Raw genomic sequence first — 14,326 nt, 5'->3', positions numbered from 1 at the left:
TTTATATGTTATCTTCATCCATTAACGTGTAAGTGTCTTTAAAGTATGGACTGTCTTTTTGCTTTTGTATCACCCCTGTTTATCATGGTGCCTGGCACAGAATAAATGCTTATTAAGGAAAAAAAAATGCTTGTTGACTTGTCTTAACTTCTTCTTTCTCTTTTCAGGAGATTCCTTGTCTCCATCTTTAGGAATAGTCATTTGCTAAATAATTTTAGCAAAGTCAGTTATTTTGACTCTGTGCTGTTCTCCCATCCCTCCTTCCCTTCTTCATCATGATTGTTAATACTTTCTCTAGTTTGGGGGTTTACTTAGATTATTGATTTCATTTTCTTTTGTTTTTAAATTTACTTCATTTATCTCTATTTCCCCACTTAGTTTAAAACCATCTCCTCTGATCTTCACCCATTTTTTCCCTCTGTTGCTCTTTTGTATAGGCCTTTTTCTAAGATTTTTTTTTCTTAATATCTTTTTAATCTCTTCCCTTCCTGTCTATCCCAAACTTTTATTCTCTGATTTATGATCTAGATCCTTGTCTTTTTCTTCTTTAATCTCTTTCTGTTTCTCTTGGAATGATATTCTCAACTCAGAAATGTGAGCTCCTTCTTCTAAGGAGTTTCTATGTTAATTGACTTATAAATCTCATCTCATCTTCCCTTGCATAATGAGTGTCATATTACTGGAAGTATCAATTCATGAGGGCAGTAATAGTGGCAGAAGTAGTGCCTACTGGTAGCACTTACCTTGTGTGACTCCAATCATATTATCTTATTCTAACCTCTGCCCTTCCCATGATATTTTTTCTTTCCACAGCTCTCCTTTCTTTACTACTGGGTGCTGTATTTCACTCCTTTTGACAGGGAATATTATCCAAAGAAACACAACATTCTCCCCATCTAGTGTACCAACTCCCCTCAAGCTAAACCTGGCAAAAGGTCCTTGTCTTCAGTAAAGGCATCCACTTGATCTCCAAGGAGTTTCCTTCAGAGCCATGCCTCCCCATTGTACTGAGATCTTTCTTTCATTCTTCCAATCCCAATCTCTCCCATCTGTCTCCTTTCCTATTTACGATAGCCCTCTTCTTGATGAATTATCAGTCAATATCTTATGTGGCCTACGAGTTATTAATCTTTTGCTTTTCACCCACAGATTGATTCTCTTCTTTCACCATTTGTGTACTCTCCCACCCTGTAATTTTGCACCACAAAATACACTGATTCACAGGGTGAAGGGATCGTAGTGTTTAGTTCATGGTTCTTCTGTGCATTCTTCCAAATTCTCTTCTCCCATTTCTTGTCCAATTTTTGTTTTCTTTTAATGAACATGTTTAATTTTTTAAAATCCAAGTAAGAGGTTTCTCTTTAAAAAATAATGCCATTGACATTGACATTGGATAATTTAATTCATTACTTATTTTTTCTTTCCTTGGAAATTGAACTTATCAATCTTGTGTATTTCTTTTGGGGGAGAGTAATTTGCAGTTATTCTACATTCTTTTCATATCTGTTTTAATACCTCATTTTTTTTTGCTTTTGTTTAAGATCTATCTTTTCTTCATTGATGATTAGGCTAATGTTTGCAGGGTATCTCAATTTGGGTTTTATCTGGATCCTCCTTTTCTTTTTTGGGAAAATAACATATTTTCTTCCATAGTTTATATGGTATGCAGGCTACCCTTGTGACATAGAATTTATTTTAATTATTTTGAATTTTTCCTAGCTATTAAGAGAATGTGTTGTTGTCATTGGGATGATTTAAATTAGCTATTAATTTATCTTGGAGTTTGAAGCAGAGAAATGTGATGACCTGTATTTTTCATAGAAATCCTGGGATTTTCTATATCATGGGATTTTAGATTTTTTTAATTCCACTATATTCTTCTGGAAGACCTACAATGCTTAGATTGGCTTTGTACATCTTGTCTTCCAGATCAATGTTTTTTAATTTCAAAAGATCCCAGAGTTAATTTTTTAAATATTATTTTTTTCTTTTGTGAGATTTTCCTCTACTTCAATCTCTCTTTTTTTGCATTCCAGTTCTCAGTTTCTCTTTCATGTTTCTGTGGAAACATCATCATTGCTTTGGTTGTTTCTAATGCTTTGTTTCAATTTTAATGACTATTAAACACTGAGATTTGTTTATATTTCTCTTAGATTTTTACTTCTTTCTTGAGCCATTAATGTTTCCATTATCTACCATTCTAACCATTTCCCCTCTTCATCAACATCATGATTCTACTAAACTAGCCTTGTTCCTGTTGATAATATCTTCGTTCTCTGGTCTCCTCTGCCTCCTAGCTGCTGTTCCTCAGAATTCTGCATTTCCAACAAGGCTAGAAACAAGAACTCCCAATTACCCGTCCCATGCCCAAAATCACTGGGTAGCTCTTTCTTATCTATTTTTGAAGTCCTTTTTAATCTTCTTTTGCTACACTTTCAACTCCTTTTTCCTCTTGCCTTTTTTTTTAATGTTTTATTTTAAATTTATTTCTTATTGTCTTTATAGCCCCAGGATCTCATACAATGCCTGGTACCTTTGTGATACTTAATAACTGCTTGTTGATAGCTTAAGGTTCTATAAATTCCTTGATAAATATGATTTGAAGATTCATTGGCTCTAGATTGTGAACCAGAGGTATTTGAGAATGTTCATTAGTGGAGACGTTAAGGTATTGAGGAAATTATCTGAATTGAAAGGTGCCATAATGTCTGTTTCTAGAATTTATGTTCCCATCTGGAACTAACTGGTGCTTATCTAGATTTGGACTGGCATTCTTGAAATCTGAAATATATCCTTAATTGACTGAGGACTCATATGTCTGACTTGTTTCTTTGATAACTCCATAATGCTGGTTTGAGTCCAAATGGTTATGACTTCAGCCACTCCATCCTGGGCCACAGCTAATCATGAGTGACTTGGCTTTTCCTTAGATTGTACTCATTCATTGAAACCCTCTCAAGATTATCAGTTCTTCTTTCTAACTGTTCAATGGGTCAGAGGAAACATTGCTCGTCTGTCTGTCCTTTACTATCTTCTAATTTGAACATGACAGGAGGGCCAGAATATAGCCGAGATTGACCAAATTCACAAACAGACTAGGTGCTGACGACCTTTATTTTTCTTAACTATTTCATTTGGGAATCTCATTTTTACTCTACCTGAACTCCCCATTCATTGGTGTTTCCATCCTTTTTTATTGTCTTCATTCTTGTGAAACTGAACTCTGTGTACAACAAGCCCTTGTGCCAAAATCGGTTGTGTGCTCCTTCATTCCCATCGCCTTCAGCTCTTCCTCCCACTCCAGACCTGCCTACCTTTTCCATTGTGCTTTCTGGAACTCCTGATCCAAAATGAATTTCCCTTCATCTGAAATCTCTTCCTTTCACACTTCTTTCCTTTTTCTAACACTTGCTGAAGCCAGGATCCTTTCTAATGTTAGTCATTCTTTTCTTGCTTCTTATATTAAGGGCTACACTTTCACTTCATGGTTAATGGTTGTTGTTCTTCATTCTTGAAGAGAATCAAAATGGCACCACTATATTAGAGAGAAGTTAGTGTGTCCAACTGTGGCTGATCAGACCAATAGGGATTGCTCTACCACATGTTAGTCACAAATAGTCCCCATGAACCTTTAAGGTGGATTGTCTAACTTTGTATTTCTCGTGTTTCTTCTAAGCTAATTCAATTCTGCTTTGCTCATAGAGCACAGCACCTTCTCTGATGAGGGCACACCATGCTGGGTGGTCCTGTGCCAGTGTCTCCCATGTCATATAATAAATTCCAAAGTTCATAAGAGAGACCTTGAGAATGTCCTTGAATTACTTTTTCTGACTACTTTGTGAGCACTTGCCCTGTGTGAGTTCTCCATAAAACACACTTTCACTTATACCCCAGTCCTTTGATGAGTAAGTTCAAATTCTCATAGCCCATGGTACCATTCCCAATTCTCCTGCTACTATCATGCAGCAATTTCTCCGAGGTGAATGCTATCCATTTCCCCTGAACTGACACAATTTATCATTTGCATCCAAGTTGGATTGCCTGGTATACTTGGGAGCCAAGACAGATGCTAGTCAGCCTACACTAGACTTGGAAAATGCATGTAACATAGGGGATTCACATGGTCAAGTCTGTGTTAAGAGGAAAAAATTTTGGTAACACTGGCCCAGCCCTTTGTGTCCCCTGATTCCTCTTCCCCTTCTCAACCCATCCTGTCTCTTCTCCAATACAGGATCCTATTTCCCCAACTTTCTTTCACTGGCTACAAGTGCCCAACTCCTAGCCCTATATCCACAGCTGTTTCAGTGGCCCAGCTGACCTTGCCTCCCAGTCCCTACTTGTGTTCCCATTATCCAGACTTCCTGCTTCTCTATAGCCCTCAACCCTTCCCCACCTTCCATGCTCTGTCAAAACCCAGGGTTTCCTTTCCAGCCTCATCTTTACCTTAGTCCCTTCTATAATCATGGGCATTCTCCAGTTACCAATCCTGTTCCAGACCCAATAGTCACAACTCTTCCTCGCTCCCAGGCACAGTCTTGCCATGGCTATTCCCAGGCCTCTATTTTCAATCTTCTTTAGCCTCCTTGTGTCCTAAATCCAGCAACCAGATGCCTAGAGACCCAGTTTGTGAAAGAGAAGGGAGGGGAGATACGATGGGAAAAGGTTTGATACTGAAGGATTATACAAAGGTTTGGCTGGTCTCAGCCCAACAGGGATACTAAGCCCCTTCCTGCTTCTGGGTTATCAAAGAAGAATAGGAAGGAGTGGCAGAGGAAGGAAAATATTGATTTCATAAATACCTTCTAATTTTTCTAGCCTGCTCCTAACTTCCCATTTCCTCTTTTAGTTTGAGTCTTTTCCTGGGAACTGCTCATATCCTCCCGATCATTTGACCTTTTGTTGTTCTTCAGTGAATGGTCAGTCTCCTGCCTGGGAGAGAAAAGACAAGATTCCTTCTCTCTCCACAGTTCAGCCCACTGAGGATCGAGGCTTGACCCTGGAGAGGAGCATGAAGCCACAAGCAGTGACCTTTGGCAGCCAACAGATCCCATCCCAAGTAAGTACCAAGAGTACCAAACATTAAGAAACATGAACGTTTCTTTCAACATAGAGTGTCAAAAGATTGTCCATGAAACCATCAAAGAGAAACAGCCTTAATTATAGAAATCTGGGTGGATTTTTTAGCCCATTTCTAATACTAACCTCCACATTCTCATTCTCCATTTTTTTCTTTAAGGGTTTCTCTTTTAGAAACTAATTTTATTCCAGCAAAACACTTCATACCTTAGTCTTCTCTGATCATGCTCTGACCAGAGTGCTGAAGTCTTTCCCAGCTGTTTTCCTCTACAATGTAGCTGCCGTGTTCTGTGAGCAAAGCAGAATTACATTAGCATAAAAGAAATGTGAGGTGCTAACTGTGGTAGTGTGATCCAAGCTCAACCACAGTCAAGAACACTGTACCTCATCCCAAACATCATGGTGTCCCTTTGGAGTATGAAAGATGGACAGTGGCAACAACAACAATAATGTCATTGTAAGAGTTGTCTTTGTAGTTCTGTTTATGTCACCCTGTCTCACCTCTGGTAGCTGCAAGGATGATTATTTCTTTGATCTAGCCATCACTGATCTTCCATATTTATGAACTTTGTGATTCCTGGATCCACTCAATCTTTTCCCATTCCCTTGTTCCCTATACCTTACTATTACTAATCCTATTTTTTTATCTTAATGATAAATGAGCTTCAGAACTTCTCTTCCTTATCATTTTCCCAGACCATTAGTTCAAGGCCCCATGTTTTCCTCATTTATTAGGGGACAGTTTTTAAATCACTTACCATCAACTAGCTTTTTCCAAGAGATCATTCCCTCAAAAATATAACAAGAACAAAGGAAATAATAGCATAACTCCCAGCACCTCCATGTCATACAGCTCTATCCCACTATAGTCCCTAGGAGAATTAGACGCAAAACTACATAGCACTGGGTCTACCTACCAAGTTTATTTTTAAATATAGCCTCTTTGCAGGATAAATCCTTGCACTTCACTAGAGTTTTTGTTTTGTTTTGTTTTACTTATAGAATAAGATATATTTTCCAAGTCCTCATAAATTTATTATTCAATTCTATTTATAAGATTACATTGTAACCTTACTTGGGAGAGTTTTATTAAGAAAGGATTTTCATACTGTCTTCATTCCCTCTGTCTTCTCTACAAATCCTCAAAGATCAGAAATAAAATATTTATTTACTGACTCTACATGAACAAACATTTCACAATTTTCAATAAGATATTTCTTACCTGCCTTCCATTTGCCAGTGTAAACTGTGTTTCCTAACATTCCATTTGGATTTTAAGGTTTAGAGTTCCACATGTTGGCCTGACTGTGTCCTTTGAGAAGGTCCGTCACTTTCTATGGACCTCATTTTCCCACTTTATAAAGTACAAACATTAAATGATTTGTAAAACATCTTTCTGCTCTAAATTCTTTGAATTTTGTCATTTTAGGAATCCTTGACATTCAAGGATGTAGCTGTGAACTTCACTCAAGAGGAATGGTGCCTCCTGGACCCTTCTCAGAAGGCTCTCTACAGGGATGTCATGGTGGAGACATCCCAGCACTTGCTCTCTCTGGGTAAAAACAGTTGGCACTTTTATCCAAATCCTTCCCCAGAAATTCTGAATTGGCCAATGAAAGGAACAACTCTATTCTCTCCCTATCTATTATTTGGTGCTTGACGTATCATACATTTAACCATTAATAGTGACCAAAGACTTCTAGTCTACACTGTCCAAGAAAGAAGATTCTCATTTTCCTTGTTCTAATATCAAAAGTCTTTGTCTTCTCCAAGAGAAAAAAACTAGGAGTTTTATTTGTTATTTCTCAAGTTATCCCTTCTTAATTATATGAATATTTCATTTTTTTTATTTGTTTATTGTTGTTGTTGTGAGACAATTGGAGTTAAGTGACTTCCCCAAGCTCATATAACTAGTAAGTATTGAGTATCTGAGGCCACATTTGAATTCAAGGCCTCCTAACAGTGCCAGTACTCTATTCCCTGTGCTATCTAACTACCCTTTTATAGGGATAGCGCCCATAAGAATTAGTCTTTAAATTGTGATCTTTGAGGATTAGTAGAAAAGACAGAGGGAATGAAAACAATTTGAAAATCCATTCTTAATCAAACTCTTCCAAGTGATGTGTTATAATGTATTCTTATAAATGGGATTGGATGATAAATGAAATATAAAATCATAATTCAGTAAACATAGTCATCCAACTTTTCTTTGAAGATGTACAATGAGAAGAACCCCCAAATAAAGCACCTTTGGGGTGTGTCTTTTCCTTAGGAATTTCTTCCTGATCTCAAATTTAAATTTGCTTCCTACTACTACTAGTCCTTCTCTTAAAGACCTAGCCAATCGAACCTATATTTTTCCCTATTTTAATACTTTCACAAAATTCCAATGCATATACTAGAAAATATCAAAGGTTCACATCCTTCTAGGAGGGAGATGGACAGAGAACCAATGTTCTGATTCCAGTTGACGCCATGATATTTTCTGCCTTTCCTTCCATAGCTCTCAAGATGAACATGTAGGTCATCCCTAAGGAGGCTGGGTACTACTCTATAACCTTTCCACACATGCCCCCTTCTTTGAAGAAGACTGAATTCTAAAGTTTTCTGTGTGCTTAACCTTTCCTTATTTATCATGAATAGGACTTCTAGTTCCCAGAGTAGATCTGATTTCCCATTTGGACCGAGGGGAAGCATCATGGATGTTCAAACAAGAAGACCAAAAGAAATCCTGTCTAGGTAAGTGAGTGAAACTGGGCACTGATATGTCAGAAAGTCATCACTTGGAAAAATTGTGCATAGAACTCTTCTCATAGCCCTAAGGGTCATTCAGAAGGGACTGAAGCCCTTTTTTCACCAACATTACTTTCCTCATCTTTCTTTCTTGATGCTAGCCTGCATTCTTGAAGAAAAGGATATCCACTGTGTGAAACAGAGCTTCCTCTTTTTTCATTCTTTTTGGTCTCCTTGTTTCAGAAATCATTCTTCTGAGTTGCTTCCCTGATTTTTCATTGATTGGACAAATAATCCATTGTGAGTAGGTCTGAGACACTGCCCAAAGCCCTAAGATGAACTCAAGAAACAGGAGATGTTCATTGCCTTCTAGGATTTGCAAAAGATATTAAAAGTGTGAGATGTAGGTGTAGAATAATGCATGTTGCCTTTATGACTGCATCATCTCTGTGGCACCCTGAGGAAATGCTTCAGGAACAGATGAAAGAACAATTGAACAGTGCACCCAGTCTGATTAGATAGAATTAATTTGGGCTACATATGGTGTAATCTTTAGGTGTGAGAAATCACCTGCACCACCTACAGGCAGGGAGAATTGGGTCAAGACCACTGTTTGTGTAGGGGGAAAAATGGAGTCAACATGGTAGCCAAGAAAGCTGAGATGAACTTGGGCTCATGAAAAGAAGTTATCATGGATATAGTTACCAAAAGCAAAATTACCACACTAGGGAACTATTAGATCCCTTGTACTTTGAGGAGCCCAGACCGTGCCTGTAGTAGGGTGTTCAATGTGAGGCATTTCCATTATGAAAGATATTTATAAACCAGGGTTATATAGGATAACCAGGGAAAGTAGACTCTGTTCAGCCCATGGGAACAACACCTTTGTCGTATGATGACAAAACCATCTAAGTGTCACGGATAAGGTATGGTATGAACAAAAGACTGGTTGACTAACTAATTGAATGAATGAACAAAATCAGTTATTAAGCACTTTCTATTATGAAAAGTATTGTGCTAGTTTCTAGGGAAAACAGTGGAAAAGCAAAAATCTCTGATTACAGGGGAGCAATGGGAAGTATGGGAATATCTATGGAATACCACATTCTAATAGGGGAGACAACCTACAAAAATCTCAGATATATATCACATGGAAATGTGTTTGGTATGCGGCAACAGACTTGATGGGGAAGCATGTTCTTTAATATCATGTTTACTTTAAAAACCATTTGAGAATGCTAAGGGATTTCCTGGTGAGAACTCTGTTTTCAGGGACGTCAATATTCCAGAAGACAGGGGTGCACCATCTGAGGAAACTGTTACTGGGCTGCTTGTCCCTAAGGGTTGCTTCTCAAGAAACTGCCTGCATACATCTCTGGCAATTTCTTAGTGAGAGTTGAAGGGAATATAAATCACATGTAAAATTTATTTATAGAAGTAAATTCTGATAGTGACTAAAAAAATTCATAAACAGATACAAAAATATGAATTCTATCCTTCACTGACCAATACATAATTTTAAAAAATCTAATCTGTGATGGGGATTTAGAGAAAGACTTTATCTCAAATGCCAAGAAGTCATGCAGTGCTGTGATAGGAACAAGATGACACAAAAAGGAAGCTCTGGTTCTCCCTCTTCCCTGAGACACAGAATGATTTTGGTGCTATCACTGAAACATTATGGTCACCTTTCCTGAGCTATGTAATATAACAAAAAATGTCTGTCTTTCCCATATCACTGACTTGGGAAAGGAATTGGTATTATTCTATGGAAAGGAATTGCTTTTCACATGTAAGATAATGGTATTTTATCATTATTGCTTCCCACCTTTCATGTTTAAAAATTGTTCTTTTTCACTGACTGAATGAATGAATTAAATGTCATTTCTGGTGCTTATTATGTGCCAAGAAGTTTATTAGGGGATGGAGAAGCTGGCCATTGCCTAGTCTGAAGGTCCTCACGCTGTAGTTGAGGGAAATAACGTAGAGGAATTGTCAATGATAGTTTGGGTGGAAAAGCCCAGGCAAAGACCTGAGACATTAGTAGGTCAGATAACAGTACTTAATAGTCTAGTAGTCACAGAGTCAGGGCAGAGAGTAAGGACTAAAGGGCTTAGAAAGCAGGAAATATATCAGTAAGGCCAAACAGTCCTCCAACTCCTAGGAAGGAATGGAGTTGGTCATTCTCAAGTAACCATGTGAGTAGTCATTCAGCTTTGAAGAATTGTATGTATCCTAGGGAGAGGATACAAGAAAGCCAAAGGGAAAGGCTATCATCGCTCTGGTCAGCCTGGATATGTTAAGTTTCGGGGTAGGATGCCAAAAGATAGTCAAGAAACAAAGGAGGAAACTGAAGTGACACTAAGTCTAAATCAGTTTTTTTTTTTCCTGTCCTTAGAAATAAAAGATTCTCTTTCTATAATTTTTTCCTTCAGATGGGGAAACCACACTTCAGTCCAAGGAGTCTTCTCCAAAACTGAGCACTTCCTATGACTTCAATTTGAAAGAATACTGGCATTGTGATATCAAGTTAGAGAAGAGACAACACAATTCGGGGAGTCATTCTAGACATTTAAAAATGATCTTCAGGAAAACTCCAGGTGAAGAGAGAGATGTGGAATATAATAAACTTAAGAGGAATCTTACTCAAGGGTCAACTCTTTCTGTCCAGCCAAGAGTCCCCATAGAGAAGATTCACTATGAGTATGATGAAAGTCAAAGGAACTTCAGACAATATTCAGACCTAGTTCAATGTAAGAAATTCACCTCAGGGAATGGGCAATCCAAATATAGTGAATATGGGGACTGTTTTAAAGAAAAGATTCAGTATCAGAAGAAGAATGTGGGGGTGAAAGATTTTCAGAGTAATCATCATGAAGTAGCTTTCAGTTTGATCCCAAACTCTATTAGTCATCTGAAAAGTCCTCCTGGAGAAAGCCTTCTAGATGAAACAGGCTTCATGCATCTCTTGCCTCTTAATTTATGTCAGAAAGCTCATATTAGAGAGAAATTACATGACTGTAATCAGTGTGTGAATTCCTATTTTCAAAGGGGAGATCCTATAAAAACTCAGAAAATTCACAGACCAGAAAAACCTTGTAAATGCAATAAATTTGAGAAGGCCTTTCCCCAAGCCATTATTTCATCTCAGAGCATTCATTCTGGAGAGAAACCTTACAAATGCAATCATTGTATAAAGGTTTTCAGAAAGCCTTCCCAACTTGCAGTGCATCAGAGGATTCACACTGGAGAGAAGCCCTACAAATGTAATGAATGTGGGAAAGACTTCAGATGGAGGGCAAACTTGATCATACATGAGAGGATTCACGCCGGAAAGAAACCTTACATATGTAATCAATGTGGAAATGTTTTCCAAAAACCCTGCAACCTTGCTGAACATCTGAAAATTCATACTGGAGAGAAGCCATATAAATGTAACGAATGTGGGAAAGCTTTCATTCAAAGAGCAAAGCTTATTGTACATGAGAGGATTCACACTAGAGAGAAACCTTACAAATGTAATCATTGTGGAAAGGCCTTCAGACAGTCCTCCCATCTTGCCGTGCATCAGATGATTCATACTGGAGAAAAGCCTTATACATGTAATGAATGTGGAAAGGCCTTCAGACAGAGTTCATCCCTTATGGCCCATCACAGGATTCATTCTGGAGAGAAGCCCTATACGTGTAATGAATGTGGAAAGAGCTTTAGACAAAGATCATCACTTATGGCACATCATAGGATTCATTCTGGAGAGAAACCCTTTAAATGTAATGAATGTGAGAAGGCTTTCAGTCAGAAGTCATCCCTGATGGCACATTACAGGATTCATTCTGGAGAGAATCCCTATTCATGTAATGAATGTGGGAAATCCTTCAGCTGGAGTGCAAATCTTGTTGCCCATCAAAGGATTCATACTGGAGAGAAGCCCTATAAATGTCACGAATGTGGGAAGACCTTTACTCGGAAGTCTTTTCTTACAGTACATGAGAGAATTCATACTGGACTGAAATCTTGTAAATCGTTGTAAAGTAAAAATACTTTTAATTGTAGAGAAGACCTTAAAAGATATCAGAAAATTCACCATGTTCATGAATTTATAAGATATAAAGAATTAAATAAAAATTCTCATGTTCATTTTTTGCTACACAATAATATTCTAGTATATTCATGGACCATAGCTCGTCAATCATTCCCCAAATGATTGACAACCTTTTTATCGGAAGTTCTAGATACAACAAAAATTGCTGCTGTTGATATTTTGAACCTTTTAAACTTAGACTGTGAACTAAAAACTATGAATATTTTAATTATTTTTCTGACAACTCTTCTGGGTTTCTTAAAATAAAATGTGTTGGGTTTTGTGTGGGTATATTACTATGTCCTTGACAAAATACCATCAAGTGAGCATTTTAATTTCTTTATTAAAAAAAAAGGATTATAAATAGAAATACAAATCCATTATATACAACTTTTTGTGGTTTTTAGAGAAATATATTATTTTATCTTTGGTAATGTCCTCTATTCCTTGTTTAATTAAGAATACATCTCTTCTCTATAACTGTGAAAGCCATGATCTCCCTTTTTAATTTTTTAATGCTATGATGTAAATATTAAGAGTACGTATCCATTGAGAATCTATTGTTGAATATGGTATACTAATTTGGTTTCAGCCTTTTTTTCTAGTTTTCTAGAAGTTTTTAATCAAATAGATAGTAATTTGTGTTTTCAGGTTTATTGAACACTGGTTCTGTTTACTTCTGATTCTTCCAGATCTAGGCTCTTCCTGGTTTTTTTCCACCAAATAATTTTTAAGATTGATGATTTATGGTATAATTTGAGGTCTAGACATGTTATTTTCCCCTTCATCTCTATTTTTTCACTATTTTCCTTTATATTTTAGATCCTTTGTTTTTGCAAATGAATTTTGCTATTTTGTGAAGTCCTTTAAAGTATCTCTTTGATAGTTTAATTGATATGATTAAATCCATAAATTAACTTTTGTTAATATTATCATTTTTATCATAGTAGCATGGCCCAGCCATTAGCACTGAATATTTCTCTGTCTATTGAATTTATTTTTTATTGCTGTTCATTAATGGAAGGTTGGCAGGTAAGATAATTTGCATAATATTTTCAGATTTTTTTTAATCTATCAGTTTTCCTGATTTCCCCCCTTTTCCTTTTTTGTATTTAAAAATAATTGTTATATCAGATGATTCTTGAAGAAGAGGAAGGAATAAAGAAAAAATTATGATGTAAAAAAGCACTAAAACTTATTTTTAAAAATAAATATAAAAATGTATATAAAATATTTCCCCAAGACAGTTCTTTGTTTCTCTTTGTTTTCATCTGAACCCTCTGTTCTGGTCTGAACTTTTTGAAAGAAACTTCATGGACACTTATTTTTTTTTTTATTAAAGCTTTTCATTTTTCAAAACATATGCATGGACAATTCTTCAACATTAGCCCTTGTAAAACCCTGTGTTTCAATTCCTTTCCCTTTCCCCACACTTTCCCCCAGATGACAAGTAGTCCAATATATGTTAAACATGGTAGAAATAAATGTTAAATCCAATATATGTATACATATTCATACAATTATCATGCCACACAAGAAAAAAAGCAAAATAAAATGCAAGCAAACAACAACAAAAAGAATGAAAATGCTATATTATGAACCATACTCAATTCCCACAGTCCTCTCTCTGGGTTTACAGGACTCTCTTCATTACTGAACAACTTGGGAATGGATTTGAATCCTCTCATTGTTGAAGAGAGCCACAATGGACATTTATTTGTTTAAAATTTTTAATCATCTTTAAATCCTTCCTCCTCCCCAATAGGAAATTCTCCTATTTCCTACAATTATACAAAGTACTCAATCTCATTCTCTTCTGATTTATTTATTTATTTGGGTTTTTTTTTTTTGGCAAGGCAATTGGGGTTAAGTGACTTGCCCAGGATAACACAGATAGTAAGTGTTAAATGTCTAAAGCTGAATTTGAACTCAAGTCCTTCTAAATTCATTATGTCATCTTGCTGCCTCCCTCTTTTGATTTTTAATGCTGTGTTCCATTGTAGTTGGGTTAAAATTTTCAAATTTAGGGTCATATAAAGTGCATGGTAAGGAAGGTAGGCTGTGCAGTGTATAGAACTCTCCTTCTCAGGAAAAATTCAAAAGTTTGCAAACCATATCCCTCACTCTGAAATTAATCGAATTATTTGCTGGTACCCCTGTTTCTGTTTCATCTCCAGCCACTCCCTGGTTAGAGACTGATCCAGTAAAATTTTGCTAACACTCCCAACTGCTGGTGTCCTCCCTAACAACCTATCTTTATTTCTATATACATATTTGTTTTTACTCACATTATATTTGTTCTGGGTTTTTTTCCCATTTTAAAATCAGTTTTCATTGATGGTTTTCTCCACTATCCCTCCCTTCCCTTCCATCTCCCAGAGAGCCATTCCAAATGGTGTTTTTAAGACAAAAAAGAAAAGAAAAAGAAAAAAATCA

At 36.6% G+C, this 14,326-nt stretch overlaps 1 protein-coding gene across 1 annotated transcript in view; it reads left to right on the top strand.

The window, feature by feature from the left end:
• The window catches only part of LOC100931221 (zinc finger protein 879-like), a 14,521-nt gene extending 1,541 nt beyond the window's left edge, over nt 1–12,980 (top strand). Inside the window, exons 2-5 of the mRNA XM_031963364.1 lie at nt 4,968–5,056; nt 6,506–6,632; nt 7,720–7,815; nt 10,245–12,980. Coding sequence (XP_031819224.1) covers nt 5,009–5,056; nt 6,506–6,632; nt 7,720–7,815; nt 10,245–11,839 — 1,866 coding nt within the window. The 5' untranslated portion in view covers nt 4,968–5,008 and the 3' untranslated portion in view covers nt 11,840–12,980. The remainder of the gene's footprint in view (nt 1–4,967; nt 5,057–6,505; nt 6,633–7,719; nt 7,816–10,244) is intronic.
• Nucleotides 12,981–14,326: the final 1,346 nt, after the last annotated feature.

The sequence above is a fragment of the Sarcophilus harrisii genome, chromosome 3 (assembly GCF_902635505.1).
Source record: "Sarcophilus harrisii chromosome 3, mSarHar1.11, whole genome shotgun sequence".
Classification (NCBI taxonomy): Eukaryota; Metazoa; Chordata; class Mammalia; order Dasyuromorphia; family Dasyuridae; genus Sarcophilus; species Sarcophilus harrisii.
Note: the sequence above shows the minus strand (reverse complement) of the source record. Positions and strands in the feature narration are given on the sequence as shown.